General features: G+C 30.8%; 1 protein-coding gene across 5 annotated transcripts; it reads left to right on the top strand.

The window, feature by feature from the left end:
• Positions 1-90: 90 nt before the first annotated feature.
• On the top strand, positions 91-22709 carry LOC123260747. 5 transcript variants are annotated; one of them, XM_044722021.1, is made up of 7 exons: positions 215-466; positions 767-900; positions 978-1746; positions 10241-10836; positions 12439-16790; positions 19379-19814; positions 21180-21960. In XM_044722021.1, exons 4-7 carry the CDS (start codon positions 10258-10260, stop codon positions 21735-21737), a joined length of 5925 nt encoding a protein of 1974 aa, XP_044577956.1. In that variant the 5' UTR covers positions 215-466; positions 767-900; positions 978-1746; positions 10241-10257; the 3' UTR covers positions 21738-21960. The 5 variants fall into 5 exon arrangements, 4 of the variants coding, with proteins under 4 accessions (XP_044577957.1, XP_044577956.1, XP_044577958.1 ...); XM_044722023.1 differs by having other exon boundaries at positions 767-1216; positions 1280-1746; XR_006508505.1 differs by adding an exon at positions 22117-22709 and having other exon boundaries at positions 767-1746; positions 21180-21873.
• The last annotated feature ends 1477 nt before the right edge of the window (positions 22710-24186 follow it).

Below are 24186 nucleotides of genomic sequence, written 5' to 3'. Positions count from 1 at the left end.
ATCTCGCCAGTGTCGCGCACCACAATTACGCAATCACAACAATACAACGCGCCACGATGCGTTGATATTTTTTTTTTTTTTTATTATTATTGTTATTGTTAATCTTGATTTTTTTTTTAAGTGTTACTCGTGAGTACTGTTATTACTGTGCCTGGATAATTTTTTTGTGAGCTGAGAGAAATTCTTAAATATCAAGGAAAATATAAATGTAATTTTATTATTTATGTTTGCGACAATTGTTTGCAATAACAAAATAGTATTGGGTAAAATAAATACTTGCATAAGTAAACGCGTGGTAATGACTCTCAAGGTTGCCGCTAACGGAATTCGGGCGCCTTCGCAGAAATGACGCATGAGTGTAAACAATCGTTGAGTGGCGCGATTCTCTGCCGCTGACGTCACGTGCGAGCGATCTCCGGGATACCCACCCGCTCTCGCCCTCTCTTTCTTCTTATTAATCTGCTTTGTAATAATTTATTTATTAATTATTATTATTATTGTTTTTATTAACAGTAGTAGTAATATACAGTTATATAAATGGATATTTTTTGATGAAAATTAAGTTAGCCATCTAAAAATTTTCAGAAATTTTTTTATTGAAAAATTATTACAAAAAGAAAATAAAAAATTTCACTTGTAAAAAACTTGAAAAACTATCAGTGCAATTTTTTAAGAAATATTTTTTAGTCATTATTTAATAAATAAAAAATAATTAAAAAATTGAAAATGTCGGCTAACTTTAGTATTATTATTTTTTGTTATCCAGATGCAAGGAATACCAAAAGAAGATTTGCTTGAGTGGAAGTGAAAAAAAAAAATTTTAGTGACAGTTCTTCCTGGATAAAGTGCGTGTGTAATTAAAACGGACGATTTAAAAGTAATTTGCTCTTCCGGACCCAGGTATGACAACATTACAATAGGATTTTGACTGGGTATACTTATACCTAAACTTTAATACCTTTTATTTTGCATTGCAGAGAATTAAAAGGAAGGAACGAAACTCTCTGGAGGATAAGAAAAGATAAAAGTGTATATAATAGTGGGCTTAGCCTTGGTTTTAAGTTTTTACTTGTTAGTTAGTTACTATTACTACGGTTAAGTACGACGGCTGTGTTGAGTAAAAGTGCGCAAACCAATTAGGCGCCAGTGACGTCAAGGCTAGACACTCCAGTCACATTTAAAGTCTGTACAGTATACAGTATATATTGTAACAGCAGTGAGTGTAGTCTTCACGTGTCAATCCTCCAATAGTTAACAACTGTACTGTAAATTTTTGTAGGAGTTACTCACGACTTCCTGGAAAATATCATACTGATAATTGGAATTTGTTTTTATACCATACGGAGCGTCTACTGACGCAGCAGGGGATCCACTGAGAAACTGCACCAGGATTTAAGGAGTTAAGGCTGGACCCCAACCCAACTGACCATTTAATTTAACAGGATTTAATAGTGTAAGTGTACACTGTAAATGTATACGGGCAATGACTAACTGCGCGTCAAGTGTGTCGATTGTAAAAGGTATTATCGAGGCAACTCGGCAGAAATCCTCATCAGAGCCAGCATCAGAATCATCCTCGCCGGCAGTTTCATTACCACTTTACACCGGTAGTGGTAGTAGTGCTGTTTGTGATAATATTTCTACGGTTAGTTGTGTAAGTGGGAGCAATTGTGCCGGGTCTGCTGTTGGACTACTGGGCTTCGCTTCCACGAGATTTGCATAGCAAACAGATTGACATAGCGCTGGGTAAGTTGATATAATAATCGTCTAATGTATTTTATGCAGCAGTTATAGGAATTTATGAAATATTTTATGATAAAAATAGACTTGAAAAAAATTTTTTTTATTTTGTTATACGGAAAGAATAAAATGACACTGGATATCATCCCAGATTATACTCAGTGATATCTGTGGTGAAAAAAAATTTCAGGTAGTAACTAAAAAATAATAACAATAAATAGCCGACATTTTTGATTTTTTTATTTTGCTTAATTTATTAAATTATTACTAAAGAAAATTTTTTTTAAATTGCACATAGTTTTTGAAGTTTTTAACAAATGAAACAATTATTTTTTCATTTTTTTGTAATAATTATTTAATGAAAAAAATCATAAAAATTTTTACATGTCGGCTAACTTTATTTTCATAAAAAAATATAATACTAAAGTTAGCCGACGTTTTTAATTTTTTAATTTTTTTTAAGTAATTAAATTAGAACAAAAAAATATTTTTTAAAAATTGCACTTACAGTTTTTCAAGTTTTTTACAAATGAAATTTTTTTCTAATTTTTTCAATACAAAAAAAATTCTAAAAATTTTTAGATGGCTAACTTAATTTTCATAAAAAAATCCAGATTATACTGAGTGATATCTGGATTTGTCTAGCTACTATCTAAAATTTTTTTCACTCAATATAATCTGGGATGATATCCAGTGTCATCTTATTCTTTCTGTTTATATATTAAAAAAAAAACTCCAAACTTAAAAAAAATTTTATTGCTATTTTCTGTATCATTAAATTACGTAAAAAAAATCTATTTATTTTTAAACTATTATTTTAGGTGAGTTTCAATAATAATAATTATCAAAAAGAGAAAAAATATTTGTGTGAGTAAACAAAACAAGAATGAGTGACGAATTTATACGCTGGCAGTGAACGCAAGACTAGTAAAATGGGGGAATCCCCTTTACTTGACTAGCTGTTGTTATTATAATTATAATAATAATTATAATAGTATAATACCACACTGCTAGGAGTGGACATGTTGTATGGGCTGTACTAGACTAAAGCAATAGACTCGGACGATATAATATGAGGAGGGAATGGGAAGTAAGGTAGATGTAGATGTAGATGGATGGTATTACGTGATACGGGTGTGTGCGTCAACTGAAAGTAGTCTGGCGACATGGAGCGCATAACTGTTTGTACAGGATAGGTGGATTGAGTAGGATTTATCCCATTACATTACTATACATTAGATTACATTGTAGGTTTAATCGGACGGATGCTGGATGGTGTGCTGTGAACTGCGTGAGTGCCGATGGGCTGGATGCTGGAATAGAATATAAGTTGGAGGCTGAGTGTAGGCCGACGACTATTATATAGACGACGGTCCTATCCTCTACTAACTCCGATCCAGCGTCTATACGTACTCGTAGCTTGTAGGCTTGTAGGCATACCCGGTACGATATAATCGGAGTAAGAGTAAGAGAGAACCCTGCACTGGGTAAGCAGATGGAGTAACAAGTGAGCGGCTAAAGCGGTGTTGCCATGACGACAGGTGAACCATGAGCCCCCGCGGCTACTCTCCTTATCCTACTCGAATAAGTTGGGACAAACTGCCGTTGCTTCCTTTCCTCCTCTGGTTCTGGTTCATCGTCGGGGCTTTACTCTGCTGTACTGTTTGTGCACCTCCTCTGCTCTCTGGTGCAATACTCTACAAGTATAATTCAAAGTGTTGGGTTATATAGAACGGAGCCAAACCTATATAATACAACACACTTACACTACTAACTGTCCTAGTGCTATACTCTGTACTGAGTAATATAAAACTAAAGAGTAAAGCTAAGAGTAGACCTGGCTATGTTGTGACGTCGACAACCTCAAACACCCCACGCGCTGATATTCAAGAGTCCTCTGGCCACTCTTTTTGATCTGTCTTTTACATTCCCTCCCACCCGGTGGACTACTCCACTTACTCAGGCTCTTTCATTCTCTATCTTCTGTGTCCTATCCGTGGGTATTCTCGAGTTAACTTTTCGCTTCTTACTCGGAGATAAATAAAAAAAGAAAAAAAAAAAATAAGAGAAGAGAGTAGAGGTAGAGTAAAATACGCTGGTATCTCTTTTAAGCTCAGTTTTTTTTTTTATTCTGTCTTTATTGTTAGCTCGAGCCAAAATGTACCTTCGACCGAATGAACGACTACGAGTTTCCTCCGGTATGGATTCCACTGATTTATTTTTACGCCAACGGATTAAATTAGTTGTCTGTCATGCCCGGATAGATGTCCGTATTTACGTATTTTATTTTTGGATACTTCGTGTTCCGAGTTCAGGAAAAATAATAAAACTCTGTCATGTCGGTGTCGGTTTTTAAAAAAGTAAATAATATGGTTATTTCAACGCGGAATTCCCTTGTAACAAATTCTTCGATAAGATATTTTAATCGTCGTAACACAAATGCGGGTACTATTTTAAAAATTTAGATTTTTTTTTATTGTCAATTCATTTATTAGCGGTTAAATATGTACATTATTTTTTTGATAACTATCATTTTTTATATATATATTATACTTTTAAAGATAATGATTTGAAGTATTAATATCAATAAAAAATTGGATTAGGAATTTCTTATTGATAAAAATTGGAAAATACACTCTTATCAGTAATCATTTATTAATGTCACTAATACAGAGTGGCGATTGACCTGGAAAACCTGGAAATGTCAGGGAATTTGAAATTTCTGGAATAGTCAATGAAAAGTCAGGGAGTTTTAACTTGGGTCAGGGAAGTTTCTAGTTTATTTTAAAAAATAAATTAGAATGCTGTAGAAATAATAAATTAATTTTATACCATTCTAAAAATCGTACTGTAGATAATGTTTAATATTAATTGATGTTATTTAATTTCTTAATTTATATTTCTTCTTTTTTGTGATCAATAATATTAAAAAAACTAAATGTATGGATTATTGATAATAAAAAAGAAGTATAACTTCTCAATGATTAATGATAATAATAATATCAATTATTGTATTTTCATAAGTTATAAACATTAAATCAAAAGAAACTGATCTTTTTTGAATAGTTGAAAATCTGTAAAAAAGTATAACATAATTTATAGTTCCAAATTTTTACCCAATTCTGGATATTAGATATGAATTCTAGCATACAAAAATTATTTTTAAAATAATTTGCAATTATAACGAATATTTGAAAAACAATTATTTTTTTGTAGGTTCTGCACGGAAAATGTAAACTGTAATATTTACTCGAATTCCGGTTAATTTTTATAGTTTCAAACAGTAAAGCGGACATCGGGGTGGCAAAAATATAAATATTAAAGAACTTAATGTAGAAAGTATAAAAGCCACAATTTATAATTTAATATCCAAAATAAGTGATTAGTAGTTGTCACTATAGTAAATAATGACTCTTTCATCTTTAAAAATTACAGTTTCAAACAGTAAAAATTGCCATTTCAATATATAGTCCATATTATGAAGAGAAGGGGAGCTCAGATGAAAGAGAAGGAAAGGGGATCTCACTCTGGGAAAATTTAACATTTGAAACAGTAAAATTTCTACTTTTAAAATATACATTTTACCAGTCCAAGCAAGTCAATAATTACAGTTTGATTTTTAGCGTTGCGTTTAAAATTTACCATTTTACTTTGTAAATATTGACGTTGCTTATATTAGAAATTTACTAACTTTATTTTATACTTTTTACATATCATAAGATCATTTTTTAGGTACGAAATGATAAATATCAAAGTCTGAATTCTTAATTATTATACTTTAATATTTTAGACATTTACATAGTGAATATTACTGTTTGGAATAGTATTTTCTTCCATGTAAAGAGTAAATTGTAACGTTTAAATGGTAAATATTATATAGTGAATAGTAAAATCACGATTTTACTGTTTGAAATGGTAATTTTTAACAGTTGATCATCACTTATTATAAATAGACTATTATAGCTTACTTTTTTCCGGGAATTTTATTTTTGGTCAGGGAAAAGTCAGGGAATTTTGAAATTAGTGTTCAGTCGTCACCCAATAATAATAATAATTATTATTATTATTATTATTATTGCGGATTTTAAAATATGAAAGATTAAAAAAAATTATTTTTTGAAAATTTTTACCAATTAAGATTGATAAAAAATAAAAATAATAATAACATTTATTCCCGGCAGAAACTGACAGTAGATTCACGCGTTAAAACGTCACCTTTGAGTGACCTGAATCATAATCTTTATCCTCTTCTCAACTCTGTTCGCCTGTTCCTCCACCGTGAATTTAAAATCGCGATATTGTTGAAGCGTATCCATCTGTCATCCTCATCCATTCACCGGGAATTCTAAGCGTAAGTGAATAACCCATACCCGTATAGAAACTCACAGTAAAGACAGGATAACTGCCATCCAGGATATATATAATAATATATATAAATATATATAAAACTAATTTTTATCATCATACTCTTCCAGTACATTAGCATCACAATCGTATATAGTTAAAACCAGTTGCTGTACTATTTTAAATTCACCCTCTCTCGGGCCACAAATTAACCGAAAAAATTTATCGTTGCTTTCGTAAAAAACATATACATATTAATTTTTAAAAATCTCCATGTACCCGTGTCTCGGGAATTTCGACACCGTTAACTTCTTCATGTATTTATTATATGTATGTACTAAATTGTGTGTACGTCCCTCTGAAATTTGCCTACTTTCACCTCCATACTCTGACCTAATTCTTTAATTTAAAACACGGGGAATTTGTGAAAATATTTTCTCGTGTCATGAAAGAGAAATCATCATATTTATCTATACTATGAAAGACATAATATATATAGAAAAAAAAAAAAAAAAAAAAATAAGAGTTTATTTTAAATACACTGGTTATGTACAATTACAAAATAAGTAATGACAAATCAGCAGATAAAAATTGATACTAATTTAAAAAAACAAGATAAGAAAAAAAAAAGGAAATATTTGTAACATTTAGCGCCTTAGGGTCTCTTGTACAGACGGGTAGTATAGAGGTGCGTGACCTAATCACTCGACTCGCCTTTATATTACATACTTATTCATACGTTCTATTATCCGATTATCAATCGTACATATGTGTACAGTACACTCTGTATTAGTTATTAGTCTCGTGAGTATTAGTAGAGCACATGGACACACAATGTAGTAATCTAATATAATGATCGCGAATTAGCCACCACTTCGCCACGCGTAACTATATTTAAGAAATAATAATAAAAAATTGTCAATGTTTGTGTACCAGCAGTTTGGAGTAATGTGTGATGTATGAGTGGGGTATTGCATAGAATGAATAAGTAAATGTGTAGTCTGGTAGCTCGAGCTGGAGTAGAGTACACGGATAGGAGCGAGATAACCGAGTGGGGGAATCCCCAGTCACGGTTTAGTTCTTGTTATGTGTGTAGTGTAGCTGTAGAGTCCTCATGCGTGACTCACTTTCCAGCAACTTGCTAATACTGCACTCTGCCTCTACTCTGCTTCTGCATCTACTCGGGATTCTCCCTTCTGTTTTAATTGATAATTATTTATTTATTTATTTATAGTTGTATTTTATTAAGTCATCAGAATTTTTATTGTTAGTATGATTAATTTTAAAAAAATTTTTTTTTTTTTAAATATCAATTTATAAAAAAATTAATTTTTTTTAAGAAAATTTTTTTATTTATTTATTTATAGTTGTATTTTATTAAGTCATCAGAATTTTAATTTTTATTGTGATTAATTTTTTAAAAATTTTACTTGAAAAAATTTTTTATTTTTAAAATTTTATGATTCTTTTTTTTTTAAATATTAATTTATAAAAAAATTTTTTTATTTGTTTATTTATAGTTGTATTTTATTAAGTCATTAGAATTTTAATTTTTAGTGTGATTAATTTTTAAAAAATTTTACTTGAAAAAATTTTTTATTTTTAAAATTTTATAATTTTTTTTTTAAATATTAATTTGTAAAAAAATTAGTTTTTTATTGTTAAAATTTTTTTTTTTAATATTTTGGAGTTATAATATTTATCTAAAATTAATTTTTAATTTTACTAAAAAATATTAAGCTTTATAATTATAAAAAAGTGTCTTAAAATTTTAAAACTCAAAACATAAGCGTAAAAAAAATGAAAAATTATTAAAGTTGATAAATTAATAATTTCTTACTCCAAAGTTATTTTTAAAAAATAAATATTCTCATAGATATTTTATTTAAATATTGTCAACACAAAACATAAATGATATCAGATAAAAATGTTAAATTTATTTAAAAGTCATGAGCTGGAATTATTTTTAGATTTTTTCTGCAACTGTTTACTCCGTAAAGCATAACCGAGAATAAATGTGAATCAAAAAGCGTTAATAAATAAATCAGTAATAGTGATAGTAATATTATAAAATAATGAAAGAAATTAAAAAGAAAAAAAAAAAAGATAAATAAGGTAAACGGTTTATTAAATCTTATCTGAAGCGCGGGTATACATATATAGAGTACCAGAGTTATCTATATACTCGCTGATTCATATAAAAATAAATGGTTCAATAAAGCTAAATGAGAAATAAGAAGTGAAGAAAAAACAGTTGATAAATTGTAATCAGTGATAAATGTATAGTAATGTTTTTTTTTTATGTATAGAAGACAACAATTTAATAGTCTTTGTTATCGAGTATTTTTAATATTTTTAAATGTAATTATTTACAATAATTTTTTTTGTTTGTTTGCTAGAATGACTTTTACTACTCTCATTGACACGTGTACAGGCATGCGATATCAAACTCGATGATGTTGTGAATTAGTATGCACATACTCAATGTTAATGTATGCAAGTGTTTAATCCGCTTATTGACAGAGTAGTCACCTTCTATTTAAATAACTCAGTACGGCAAAAATAATATTATATTATATTTAAATATTTATGTTAATTTGAATATTTATAAGTGATTAGCAAAAAATAATCTTGAGGAAAAATACACAGATACGGATTATCTTGAGATTGCCATCGTAATCACTAGTGCGTCAATCGAGGCAGGTCAAAAGAGATAAATAATATTATATTATAAATTATATATAATTAAATTAAATAATTATTCAACGAAAATTATTGAAGAATTTGATAATACCGATTGAAAAAAATTAAGCGACCGTATTTGAATTTGGCATCGAGAATCGATGTTAAATAGATTTAAATAATTGGTCGGAATGAGGAAGAGAAGTTGAGAATGAACGGGTAGTAACTGAGGCGCCGAATATATTTTAAGTTATTATTATCTATATATTACCTTAGCTATTTTTCTCTGTTAACGCTCGGTTAATTATTAATGATAATTAATACCGATTTAATATTGTCTGGAGGGAGAATGACGAGGACATAATATACTAAATAGGATTTATATAAAGAGCACCGAGTACAATTAATACTGCGACAACGATTTGAACTCCTGAACCCGAGTGCTTCCGGTTTCGCAATCACTCACCCTGAATCCATTATATTAATCACGGAATAATTTCATTCGAGTGATTATTCGATGAGTTATATTTTATAAACTGATCTATTGATTTATTTATTGCTCTCTATCTATTTTCTTTTTCTTTTTATTATTATCATTCATTTTATCTCAGCTATCCATTACTTTGTCAGTGAGTTATTAAAAAGCTTTTAGGGAAATTAATTATCAATCATGTGAGATGGAATAATTGCTTGATATTTTATTTAATTATTCAACCAATTTTGGAAATTTAAATTAAAGAGGCTTTGTGCATTATAATACCGAAAAATAGACTTTTTTTTTTAAGAGGCTTTTTAATCGAATATTAAAATGGCCATACGTATAATTAAAACTTAAAAATTTATTAATAAGTTTTTTTTTTATAAATAATAATTTTTGTAGCTCCTACATATATAGTATAAGTATAACTTTGAAAATAATTGTCCGTTTGACATAAAATTTTCTGTGTAAACATTTGAATATATGTTTACATATATTGAATATATATTTACATTACAAAAAAATTTTTTTTCAATTCTAAATGCATATAAATTATTTATTATTTAATAAATAATTAATTATAATTAATTTAGTTGCTAATTTAAGAATTAGTTATAAAATTAATTGATTATTTAGAAAATAATATAATTTTTTATATTGTATTTTAAATAACAATATAAAAACGTGTAATAATAATAATAATAATAATAATAATAAATTTGAAAAACATAAATTATTATTATTATTATTATCATTATTATTTATACAATACTTTTATAAAAAAAAAAAATATTATTATTATTATTGTTGTTATTGCTATTTATTTATTTATTTTTATTATTACAAATTTTAAATAAAATATAAAAGATAAAAAAAAATCATTTTCTCAAAATTTTTACCAATTCAGACTAATTAAAAAAAATAATTATTATTATTATTATTAATTATAATAACAAATTTTCAAATTTACTGATAATTTACTATTTTTTGTTACAGAGACTCAAGCAGCGGCAATGACAGACCCTCAGTTAGCAAACAACACTAGTTGTAACAACAATAACAAAACAAATCCAAGTACAAATAACAATAATAATAATAATAATAACACCAACAATAACAACAACAACAACGATGGAGAGTCAAAGTACTTACACAAAAAGTTCAAAAAGATGGCGACTGTCGAGGTGTCGTCACCGCTGGAAATCTCGAAGGATTCAGTCAAAACAATCATTCACCAAACTGACTCCTCCGAAGTCACTCGACGAGCTCCCGCTAGTGACGTCACCAAGAGCAGCAACAATAACAACAACAACAACAACAACAGCAGCAAAGAGTCTTCCAAGGCAAAGGAGTCTTCCGAAAGCAGCAGCGACCCCACTGAGACCAAAAAAACGGGATACGTGTGTCCTTACTGCAAGATGTCCTGCTCCAAGCCGAGCGTTCTTCAAAAGCATATAAGAGCGCACACCAACGAGCGACCATATCCGTGTCTGCTCTGCGGGTTCGCTTTTAAGACAAAGTCTAATTTGTACAAACACCGACGGTCGCGAGCCCACACCGCCAAAGCCGAGGGAACGGCTGATCAAACGAAGGTAATTTTTATTTTTATTTAATATAAATTATCAATAATTCTGATTTTTATATTAAATAATTAAGGAGGAACACCACTGTGACGATCGAAAAAAAGAGGTGATGTTCGGGAATTTTTTTGACAGGGAAAATAAAGGAATTTGGGGATCGGATTTTTTTTATTTTATTAAGGGTACATTAAATATTATTACCCTAAATTTTTATTAAAAAATATTTATTACAAAGTTATTAAAAATCTCGTAGAGCACTAGAAAAAATTTCCCCCGCCATGGTCGGTTCGATAACTCAAAAACGGATCATCTGAAAATAAAAACTCAAATTGCTTTTTAATCATTAAGGATGTAGTTATCGTCGCACGTACGGAGTTTTGAAAATTTTAATTTAAAAAAAAATGGCGACTGATTGAAAATTTTCTCACTATTCTTACTATTTTTTTTTTTGTTTTAACCCGGTTGAAAAAATCTTTAAAATAAAAATCTTTCAAATTCCGTCCGTGCGATGATAACTACATCCTTACTGATTAAAAAACAATTTGGGTTTTTATTTTCAGATGATCTGTTTTCGAGTTATCGAACCGACCGTGGAGGGGGGAAATTTTCTCCAGTGCTCGACGAGATTGTTAATAACTTTGTAATAATTAAATATTTTTTAATACAAATTTAGGGTAATAATTTTTAATGTACCCTTAATAAAATAAAAAAAAACCCGATTCCCACACGGAAAAAAGTAAACTGTAATATTCACTCGGATTCCGGTTAATTTTTATAGTTTCAAACAGTAAAGCGGACATCGGGGTGGCAAAAATATAAATATTACAGAACTTAATGTAGAAAGTATAAAAGCCACAATTTATAATTTAATATCCAAAATAAGTGATTAGTAGCTGTCACTACAGTAAATAACGACTCTTTCATCTTAAAAAATTACAGTTTCAAACAGTAAAAATTGACATTTTAATATGTAGTCCATATTATGAGGAGAAAGGGAACTCAGATGAAAGAGAAGGGGGTCTCATTCTGGGAGAATTTAACATTTGAAACAGTAAAAATTCTACTTTTAAAATATACATTTTACCAGTCCAAGCAAGTCAATAATTACAGTTTGATTTTTAGCGTTGCATTTAAAATTTACCATTTTACTTTGTAAATATTGACGTTGCTTGTATTAGAAATTTACTAACTTTATTTTATACTTTTTACATATCATAAGATCATTTTTTAGGTATGAAATGATAAATATCAAAGTCTGAATTCTTAATTATTATACTTTAACATTTTAGAAATTTACATAGCGAATATTACTGTTTGAAATAGTTTTTTCTTCCATGTAAAGAGTAAATTGTAACGTTTAAATTGTAAATATTATAATGTGAATAGTAAAATCACGATTTTACTGTTTGAAATGGTAATTTTTAGCAGTTGATCACTACTTATTATAAATCGACTGTTATTTATTACAGTTTACTTTTTTTCCGTGCAAATTCCTTTATTTTCCCTGTCAAAAAAATTCCCGAAAATCACCTCTTTTTTTCGATTTTCACAGTGGTGTTCCCCCTCAATATTAATCTTGTAATTTTATTTATAACCGTTCTATATTCATTAAAGGTGTCAGAAGATTCGGACATAAGTTTATCAGACAGCGCAAGCAACGGAACGGGAACGCCACCTCCTCTGGCATCCTCAGTAGCAGCTTCAAACCACCTCGAAGCTGCTACCAAGACAGTTAAAACTGGCAAGATCTACAAGCCAAAGTTTCACACCGCTCTTGAGTCCGTAAATAACGACCCGGAAAGTTTGTCTGTATCTCCGGTTGCGACAACTATTTCTACTTCCACTTCTTTATTATTATCATCATCATCTATCATATCTAGCAGCTCGAACGGAACGTCAACAGGTCCTATAAAGCCAAATGCGGAGCAACTCCAAGAACACATTGACAAGATTATCACCGACAATCAGGCAATCGTCGAAGCAGTAGATCCGCGACTCCATAAATTAATGCACCGACAACAATCACAGCCAGCAAAACCCTCCGAGCAGCCGCTAAATTTGTCTTCCTCTCCCGAAGATGTTCTCTCCTCGCGAAAGCGGCATCTAAGCGAAACCCAGGAGGATAAAAACCAAAAGCCACAATTAAATTTACACTTGCAGACAGAGAATCAAGGATCTATAATAAAAGATTTGCTGTTGAAAAATCGTGACGATTTTGTCTGCGCAAACTGTAAAATTTCCTACACCAGCGCTGATAATTTAGAAGCTCACAAGCGTTATTACTGCAAAGTTTCTTCTTCCTCATCATCACTATCGTCTTCTTCATCGTCTTCCTCATCTCCGAGTCCAAAGCGGGACTTCCAATTGGACTTGGAGAAACGTGATAATGATGACACCAAGTCAGAGTATTACAACACCGTGAAACCGCTTCCTTCGCCGGGTCCTTTGCTGGGAAATACCAGACTGGTCGACGCTTACACTCCACCAGTAAAGAAACACCGTTTAACCGAGCTGACCGTTCCTCCTACGAGTCTCAGGTCTCTTGAAGAGCTGTCAAAGTACCCGAGACCGAACTCCTTGCAGATGTTCGGCGGACAAGTGAGAATCCTGGACAACACTGGTGAAACAAAAACCATGCGAATAGAACCGCGACAAACTAATTCGCCCAGCGATGATATGACCAATCACAACAGCAAATCTGGATCTTCTGAGACTTCTTCGATAGTCGTGAGGTCGAGCTTGCACTCTGGAGGCACTATGGTCCACAAACCACCCGGTGGGACTTCAGTCAGCAGCAGTGTCACTAATTCATTGTCAAACTCCATATCTATGCCAAATGCGCCTCAAATGCTGGCACCAATCATACCAAACATATCAACTCCAAACATCGCGCCAACAATGACCTGCTACGGGAATTATCTCGAGCCGAGGTTGAACCCACTGACAATCACTGCCTACAATCCGCTGACTCTTCCCTCGGGAATATCAAGCATCATGCATGGTGGAAAAATAATCCCATATGTTCCAGGAATGCCGGGACCGCACACACTTATGAGTGACATATCACAGCCTCAAACGGATTCTTACAAATTACCTGTCCCGGGAGCTCAGCCGCTGGATCTGGCGAGTCCTGTTAAAGTTGGAGCAACAACGCCCTACGTACCGGGTATTCCTGGACCAGAAGAATCTGTCAAGCCGCTTTTCACGCCCCTGGATCTGGCCAAGGATCCGAAAGTCGGGTTCAAGCATCCGACTAATGGGGGAGTTATTTCACCTAAAATTGCCCAAGGTGACAACAAGTACCGCAGGCTGTCGTCTTGTGATTTTAAGAACAATAACAATCCAGAGGTAGATAACAATTTTGATCGTCATATCCACAAAAATTCTAAGTACAAACTCAAGGATAATTATGATAAAAATTTTAAGATCGATAATGTTAATGTTAATAGTAATGGAAATGTGAATTTTGAAAGATCCTCACCAAAGCTGACTGAAAACCGGAAGCGACCTGCAAGCTGGGGAGACGATGGTTCCATTGCTGACCGAAGAAGTCCCTTGGTCACCAAATACGAGCATGGAGAAGGAAGGGTGAGAATGTCACCGGAAACGGTTGCTAATGGTGTGTTTTTAAACGGCCGAGCACGTGCTGAGAGCGTTCCACCGGTGATAATAATGGATCTAGATACTGCGAGCATTCAGCAAGAGCCGAAGTCTTCACCGGAACTGATTGTCAGTCTAGATAGCAAGCAGTCACCTTCGTTAGAAAGAGAAGTTGAAGAAAAAACCACTAAATTCCTTCGACCCTCGTCTTTGCCGTTAAAACCTGGGACTTTTACGCCCAAAAGACATCACGGAATCACACCGACTCCGTACACTCAGCCCCTGATCAGTCCGGAAACGCCGAGACCCAGGAAGTCATATGGACAGCTGTATTTAAATGGACACGCATATACATATCTAGGTCTCAAGTGCTCGACGAGAGTGTATTACTGCACTCTGAATCGACCACAGCCGATGTACGTCACGCAGCAGCATCACCTTTCTATGTACTCCAATTGGAAAATATTCAACGACCTCCGTCCTGACAGGAACCTCGCGAACTACGACTCGCGAAACCGAAGCTCTGGTTACACTATCGCGTGGAAGAAACAAGAGCTGCTGCTCACTCACTCGTCTTACAAACCTGTCAAGCTGAATTCTTCTCCAAGTCCAGACAGTGATAGTGCGCAAAAGATGGCCCGGAGGATCAAAATTTTTGATGGTGGTTTTGAGAGCAATGAAGACTACACCTACGTGAGAGGCCGAGGTAGAGGAAGATATGTCTGTGAAGAGTGTGGTATCCGGTGTAAAAAGCCTTCGATGCTGAAGAAACATATCAGGACACACACAGACGTGAGACCTTACACCTGCAAGTACTGCTCGTTTAGCTTCAAAACAAAGGGGAACTTGACCAAGCACATGAAGTCTAAAGCGCATTACAAAAAGTGCCGGGAATTGGGGATTGATCCGGTTCCTACGACTGTTTGTGATGAGAATATTGACAAAGAAGCGATCGCAAGGTTGACTGCTGGTGGCGGAGAAAACGCTGAAGAGTCTTCTGAGGAAGAAGATGATGAAAGTGATAATGAAGAGAGTGAAGAGTCTGGAACTGATGAGCATGAAGCGGCTAGAAGTTTGCTAATTTTGTCTCAGCCTAGTAAGAACAGGCTTCAAATTCCTGGGCTGGTTCCTGCTTGTAGACCTGCGACTTATCCTTATGCTCTTACTACTCTGCTGTCTACGAGCACTTCGACGGCTACTACGACGACTGCTAGTACGGGTTCAGTGACTTCTGCGACGGTTATTCAGAGTGAGGCTAGTAATCGGTATTATTTTCCTAGCAGGTCGCTGGATAGTTCTAGAGACAGTGTGATAAGGTCTACGAAGGTTGAAGAGGCTAAGGAAGAAATTATTGAAGGTTTAACTAGTGAAGCTGAAGATCATCAGGGCACTCGAGCTACCCAGCCGATGGATTTGACCACGAAATCCGCGGGTCTGGATTGTGCGAAGAGGTCTTCGGTTGATATTCTTACGCCTGTTTCAGAGCCGATTTTGATGCAGACGATTGTCCAGACTATGGAGAGACTACCTCCGGGAAGAGAGTGGAAACCTGATGCAGAAGGACACATGCTCCAGGCTTACTTGACGGAGAGACATGTCATGGATAGCAAAATCAAGCAGCAGTATCGGGTGGGAGGTTTTAAGGTTGAGAAGAAAGTTTTTTCTGGGAGCAAGTTGGAGAATTCCAGGGGAAGTTTGTTCTCCAGTTCGACGCCTACTGTTACTTATACGGATCCTAGTAGGATGCAGTTTGCTGGGAAGAAAGAAGATGTTGGACAGAAAGTGGAGGCCAAGAGTGAAAGAAGGCCCTTTGATATTGAGTCCCTGCATTCGCAGGAACTCTTGAGGCCGAGAGCTAATACTCAGGAGTATTTGATCGGAAGAAACTACCCGGAGGTTGGTCAGGAGCTAAAGCCCTTGGGCAATGAGACTAGAGAAGCTGTTGCTAGTCATGAGAGACAAGACTTCATTCCGTCCCCGGGTAGGGAAGCTAGGTACGAGAGACCTATGAGACCTGTGAGTGCTGGGTTGGAATTCAAGGTTCCTTGTTCGGAATTCAAGGAGAGGGAGCCTGATACCAAGGAGTTCAGACCGATGGAACCTAGATTGGTTAATGAGATTGGCTTGAGGCCGCTACATGATCCCAGGAATAATTCTGAGAGAGTCCTGGCTGATGTTAAGATTAATGTTGAGGGCTTGGGCAAGCAGATTGGTGTGGCTGTGGTTGAGGGCATCAAGCAACAGCATAATGTAGTGAGGAAAATGGTTGTTGCCGGTCCTGGGTTCAGGTCGCCTTCACCTTCACGTGCTGGAAAACCCATGGCTGAATTTTTACCACCGTCTGGTGTTGCTCCCAACTATGTGAGGTAGATATATTTTTTGTTGTTGTTATTATATATTTTATTGATAGATTTTTAAAGATTTAATTAAAAAAGGATGATTTGTCGGTAAATAAAAAATGATGAAAATCGATTGAAAAAAATATATACTATTCTGACAAGCTTACTGAAGCTCCTTAAAAAAATTGGGATTTTTTTACTAGCCTGTTAAAAAGTTATAACATTTATTAGTTGCAACAAATTAACACGTAGTTAAATGGAAAACATGCTATTAGACTTATTCAAATGAAAAAAAAAAAAAAAATAATTAAATTGTGATGTGAAAAATTCCAAAAATTTCAAATCAATAGATTAAATATCCAAGAAACATTAAAGCTATTAATAATTGGTAGTTTCAATATTGTTTATCGAGAAAAATAATAAAAATTAGTGATATTTACCATATTATTGAATAAGCAGTATGACCGCTGTGTCACGCTCATTGAACCCGTTGTTGCAAATCAAAGCTTGCTTTTATTTTTCGGCTACATATTGTTGCATTTAATGTTTTTTAAATGAGTCGTATGATTAATAGTTGCCAAATATGTTACGAGAATTAGCAGACATCTTACCATTTTTTGGTCGTAATTTAAAAAATAAATTACCGTGGAGAGACATCTTGAAAATATTGTAGTTTTTTTGAATTTTGATTTAAACTTTTTTTTTTATTTTAAATTATAACAATTTTTTTTTTTATATTAAAATTAGTAGACACCTAATAAGTGTTTAAATTTATAAAAAAAAATATTTCAAATATTCGCACTTATAATTTTTTTTAATTTAGAATTGTGGAATTTTTTCCTAAATTTCTTTTTAATATAATTTAGTTATAAAAATCTAAAAAATTTTCAAATGTCTTCTAAATTCAGTATCATTTTTTTTGTTGGAAGAAATTGACAAACATTTGATATTTTTATAAAAATTATATAATGAAAAAAAAATGTAGTAAAATAATTTCATATGTAAAAATTTGAAAGAATTATAAGCGCGAGTTGTTAAAATGTCTTTTGATTTCAGCATTATGTATGACACTGAAATTATCAGACATTTTACCATATTTGGATTTTATTTAACAAAAAAAAACTCAATATAAAAAAATTATTTTCGATCATTTCTGCATACGGAATTTCTTTATTGCTACAATTTATTTTTTACAAAATTGTAAAAAAAAATATTAAGGAAGTTCGAGCGTAACTAATGAGTCAAAATAATGTTAAAATTTTTTTTAAATTTTAGTCTTCCCAATATTCGTCAAAATTCTTTATTTTAATTTAAAATAATTTAAACAATTTAATAATTGATGATTTTGACTTATTTAATTAAGTAAAGTAATAAATTGACTTTGGTATTTATTACTTGCCGGAATAAATAAACAGATTTGGCAATAGCGCGCTTAATTATACCCATAACTGAGACGTGGATGAGTGTGTGAGTTAAACATTTCTCTCTCTTCAACTATACTTCTATCCTTTTTTTTTCTCAGCTGTTGACGCGATGTTGTCAAATCTTTATTCGAATAAATGGCTGACGATAAACGAGTTACTAACATAAAATTTGACTTTAAATATTTCAAAAATTATATCGGTAATGTATTATTATTAAATTGTTTTTATATTTTGCAATAATCCAAGTTTCTTGTGTTTAGTTTTTTATCCGTTAAAGTTGGGAGGTTAATATTGAAATAAATAATTAAAGTCTCGACAAAAGTTTGTCCGCCATAAGAGCCCGTGTATAAGGAGATAAAATATGTGATTTTTTAAATTTAATATCTATGTAACTAAACGGTGAATCTTTTTTAAATTTTGGGATTAGATAAATGACATATTTATTTATACGTATACTTAATTTCAAAAGTCAAAGTTGGAAATTATTTTTTATATTAGATTCGCTCGAACTTCCTTAAATGTCTCTCAATTTAAAAATTATGACACGATATTAAAGTTAGCAGTCACTTGAAAATTTTTTAATTTTTTTTAACAAAAAAAGTTTATTTAAAAAAATTGCATTTTTAATTTTTTAAAATTTCTAATTGTCAATTTTTTTATTATAATTTATTTGTTACAAAAATTTTTAAAACTATTAAATATCAGCTAAATTAATTTTCATAATTATGACAGTAGCTAATAAAAAAACATCAATAATTATTTAATCATGTTATTTACATCTGTTAAGTTAACAAAAGCTGCTGCATTATATTATTTTGGACAAATATATTGTCCTAGCAAAAAATATATAGCCATAGAAGTACATTCAAAACGCTATAGTATGTGTGACAAAGTCCAAACTGCTGGATAAGTATATTTATTTCGATCAAACACATCCACTGTGGATTTTTATTTGTTAAAGTCATATTTTAAAACGTATTAATTTATTTAAAATTTTTATAAAAATAATTGAAGCATGATATCAAAAAATAATATGATATATATGGCTGCTACTAAAATCAAGCCTGTCATAAAGTACAAAAATATTCCGTACGTTAATTTTAACCTAACCTTAATAAAATTTTGATATAGTGTAATATAATGATATAGAAAAATGTAAAATAATTAATGATAATAATTAAAAAATTTCAGCATTGGAGAAGATGGCCGGAGTACATGTGGAATTTGTAACAAAGTATTCAACAAGCCAAGTCAATTGAAGCTTCACATAAACATCCATTACTTCGAGCGACCGTTCAGATGCGAAAGTTGCGCCGTATCTTTTCGCACCAAGGGCCACTTGACGAAACACGAGCGATCTGTTTCTCACCACAACAAGGTCAGCATGACGTCGACTTTTGGCGCTCCGACGACCAGCAATCCACGGCCATTCAAGTGTACTGATTGTAAAATAGCCTTCCGGATACATGGACACCTTGCCAAACACTTGAGAAGCAAAATGCACATAATGAAGCTAGAATGCATTGGGAAACTACCTTTTGGCACTTACGCTGAAATGGAAAGGTCAGGAGTTAATTTAAATGACATCGACACCACTGATTGTGATAATAGTCTCGCCAGTCTTCAGGTAAATTTATTTTTATTTATGTTACTACCTACCCTCTATTTGATCAGTCATTTTTTTATACTAAAGTTAGCATGAAAATTAAGTTAGCCGACATTTAATAATTTTTAGTATTTTTTTTTATTAAAAAAATTATTGCAAAAAAATAAAAAAAATAATTTCATTTGTAACAAACTTGAAAAACTTAAAGTGCAATTTTTAAAAAATATTTTTTTGGTCTAAATTAATTATTAAAAAAAAATTCAAAAATTCAAAATGTTGGCTAACTTTAGTATTATAAAGTTAGCTGACGATTTTTATTTTTTCATTTTTTAAATTAGCACAAAAAAGTATTTTTTAAAAACTGCACTTATAGTTTTTCAAGTTTTTTACGAATGGAAATTTTTTTTGTAGCAATTTTTTTAATAAAAAAAATTCTAAAAATTTTTAGATGTCGGTTAACTTAATTTTCATCATTTTTTTTATTTTTATAACAAATCAATTACAATTAAAAAATAAAATGCTACCAAAATTTTCTACTAATAATTTTTTTTCACTTTTCACACCTGGAGTTTTTTTTATTAAATTTTTTTAATGACAATTTTATTGCTATAAAATCCATGACATTAAAGTTAGCAGTCACTTAACAATTTTTTTATTTTATTTATCAAAAAAATTTGTTCCAAAAAATTATTTGTGAATAATTGCATTTTTTTTTAATTTCTACATGTCAATTTTTTTTTGCCATAATTTATTTGCTATAAAATTTTTAAAATTATTAAGTAAGATATGCTTAATTAATTTTTATATAAAATTCTGAAAAAATTATTTAATTTGTCAATTTCAGTTTCATAAATTTTAATAATATTTTAAACAAATAAATTATAAAAAAAATATCAACCCATAAAAATTTTACAAAACTATCAATGCAATTTTTAAAAAATATTTTTCTCAGTACCAATTTATTTTTTTAAACAAATCTAAAAATATTTTACAAGTTTCAGAAAAAATTTTCTAATTTTTAAATTTCAGTTTCATAAATTTTAACAAATAAATTATAAAAAAAATATCAATCCATAAAAATATTAAAAAACTATCAATGGTATTTTTTAAAAATATTTTTCTTAGTACCGATTTATTTTTTTAAACAAATCTAAAAATATTTTATAAATTTCAGAAAAAGTTTTCTAATTTGTAAATTTCAGTGTCATAAATTTTAATAATATTTTAAACAAATAAATTATAAAAAAAATATCAACCCATAAAAATTAAAAAAAACTATCAATGCAATTTTAAAAAAATGTTTTTTTCAGTACCAATTTATTTTTTTAAACTGATGTCTGATTCCAATGATTTAATTAATAAATTTATTTATTTATTTAACTTCAGGTGTTGGCGAAAAAATTGTACGACCAAGATCCAACTAAAATAGGTCAATGGGATCCAGAAACAGCAGCGTCTCAGTACCAACAAAGTATACCCCCGACAACAACTACAACGACAACAACAAGTAGCGGTGAAGCGTCATCAGATGAAGGCGAACCTATCCCCCAATGTCCAGTTTCGCCGACGTCATCTCCATCAGCATTTACCCCAGCGACAGATATACCTTCTTCGGTGTCACGAGCATATCACTTGCCTACTTTATCAGTGATTAGCGACCGCAATAAATCACCCGTCGAATCTCACGTGCCAAATTCACGATTTGAGGATAACAATTTGCCTGCTTCCTCCTCATCCGCGGTGGATACTCATTTGCCGAACGCGTTTATATGTCAAACGTGCTCCACGTCATTTAGAAACCTCGTCGATTTACAAGTCCACTGTTTCGTCGAGCACAATATTGACAACAGGAACCATGAAAGCGGTCCAACTAATGAAAACAATGTTAAACCAACAAACGATGTTGAGATAAATAAGGTACACGATAAAAGCGATGATGCATAGTGCCAAATGTACGCTTACAAGCGGCCATATACAATTATCATTTTTTAGTTGACTAATTAAAATACTACCATTAATTATTAATTATAAATGATAGTCTTAAGTATACTTTTTGACTTTGTTTAAAATTCTTACTCTCAACACGAAAAGAACAAGATTACACTGGATATAATCCCAGATTATATTGAGTGAAAAAAAAATTTCAGATAGTAGCTAGTATAATCCAGATAACAATGAGTATAATCCAGATTATAATGAGTATAATCCAGATATCACGCAGTATAATCTGGATTTTTTTTTTAGCTATCTGAAATTTTTTTTACCACAGATATCACTGAGTATAATCTGGGATTATATCCAGTGTCATCTTGTTCTTTTCTTGAAGATATCAATTTTCTCAGACTATTTGTAATTAAAACAATGAGCTGATATGTGATTTAGAGTTTTATCAAATTAAAGAAAAAAATAAAAAAAAAAAATAATTTAAATAAGTAACGAAAAATTTATATAAAATTTATATTTGTATATATGTACACTGTGTTTATTTAAATTATATTAGTATAATAATAATAAGTATCAATTATCAAGACATCGCAATCACGCCCATTATTATCGATTTAAAGATTAACTGGGCCTAGTGAAGATTGTATATCTGTATACTAAAAATAACATATATTTTCAAGTATAATTTAATTGTTTAAGTACACTTGTAAATATCTAAATAAGTTATTATATAATATTAATTTAAATACTAAATAAGTGTCTATTGAAAGTCCAATTTAACAATTAAAAATCGATTAAAATTAATTATGATGAGCTACAAGATAAAACGTGTGAAAATTATCGTGTGCTCAATAATTACGGAATATTAAATTTAAAAAAAAAGTCTTTCCTAACGCATAATCACTTTACTTCGATAATCATTCAACTTGTACCTATTAAATGTGCTTGAGAGTGAGCTAAATATATATATATATATAAATATATATATATATATATATATATATATATATATATATATATATATATATATATATATATATATATATATATATATATATATATAAATTATAATGATTGATAATTTAAATTAACTAAAATATTAAACCGCACAATTATACAACGAGGGATCAGTTTAAGGGGGATAATTGTTGCCAAAAGTTATTATGAATGTGTAGCTTAGATTTATATATTAAATAAACGACAAATTAGATTTATTATCATTATTATTATTAATATTAAAAAAGTAGTGTTTGATGTATGTAATGTGCGTTGCAAATATTGAAAAAATAAAAGTGGTGTAAATGATAGATTTATAAGTTGAATATGTATACAAGCGTCCATGCCGGGTCAACGTCTTTTATTTTTTGAGAATTATAAACAAAACATATCAACAAATTTGATAATTATATAAGTTATCTTTGGAGTTAATTTAATTAAGGGGAACACCACTGTGATGATCGAAAAAAAGAGGTGATTTTTGGGAATTTTTTTGACAGGGAAAATAAAGGAATTTAGGAATCGGTTTTTTTTTTAATTTTATTTAGGGTACATTAAAAATTATTACCCTAAATTTTTATTTAAAAATATTTAATTATTACAAAGTTATTAACAATCTCGTCGAGCACTGGAGAAAATTTCCCCCCCTCCACGGTCGGTTCGATAACTCAAAAACAGATCATCTGAAAATAAAAACTCAAATTGCTTTTTAATCAGTAAGGATGTAGTTATCGTCGCACGTACAGAATTTTGAAAATTTTAATTTTTAAAAAAATGGCGACTGATTGAAAATTTTCTCACTATTCTTACTGTTTTTTTTTTGTTTTAACCCGGCTAAATAAATCTTTAAAATAAAAATTATTTAAACTCCGTCCGTGCGACGATAACTACATCCTTACTGATTAAAAAGCAATTTGGATTTTTATTTTCAGATGATCCGTTTTTGAGTTATTGAACCGACCATAGAGGAGGAAATTTTATCTAGTGCTCTACGAGATTGTTAATAACTTTGTAATAATTGAATATTTTTTAATAAAAATTCAGGGTAATAATATTTAATGTACTCTTAATAAAATAAAAGAAACCCGATTTCTAAATTCCTTTATTTTCCCTGCCAAAAAAATTCCCAAAAATTACCTCTTTTTTTCGATCCTCACAGTTGTGTTCCCCCTTAAAAATATAATCGTAAAGAAAAATTGAATTAGACGTTGAGGCTGGCTGCTTCCAAAGTCAGTATTAGAAAACAAACTTGTACATAACACTCATGTATCAACAACTATCGATCGTTTCCTGGCTAATAATTATATATATTATTGTAATATCTATATAATATATACTTTATATATAAGTAGCCTCGATATTGCTGCTATTTTTATGAATCATTTAAATTTTGTATACCTAAAACAAAATTTTTAAGGTTTGAGAATTTTCAATAAACAGCAGCTCAATAATC

Source organism: Cotesia glomerata, linkage group LG3 (assembly GCF_020080835.1).
Source record: "Cotesia glomerata isolate CgM1 linkage group LG3, MPM_Cglom_v2.3, whole genome shotgun sequence".
Lineage (NCBI taxonomy): Eukaryota > Metazoa > Arthropoda > Insecta > Hymenoptera > Braconidae > Cotesia > Cotesia glomerata.
The sequence above is the reverse complement of the archived record's forward strand: the minus strand, read 5'-3'. Positions and strand labels throughout refer to the sequence as shown.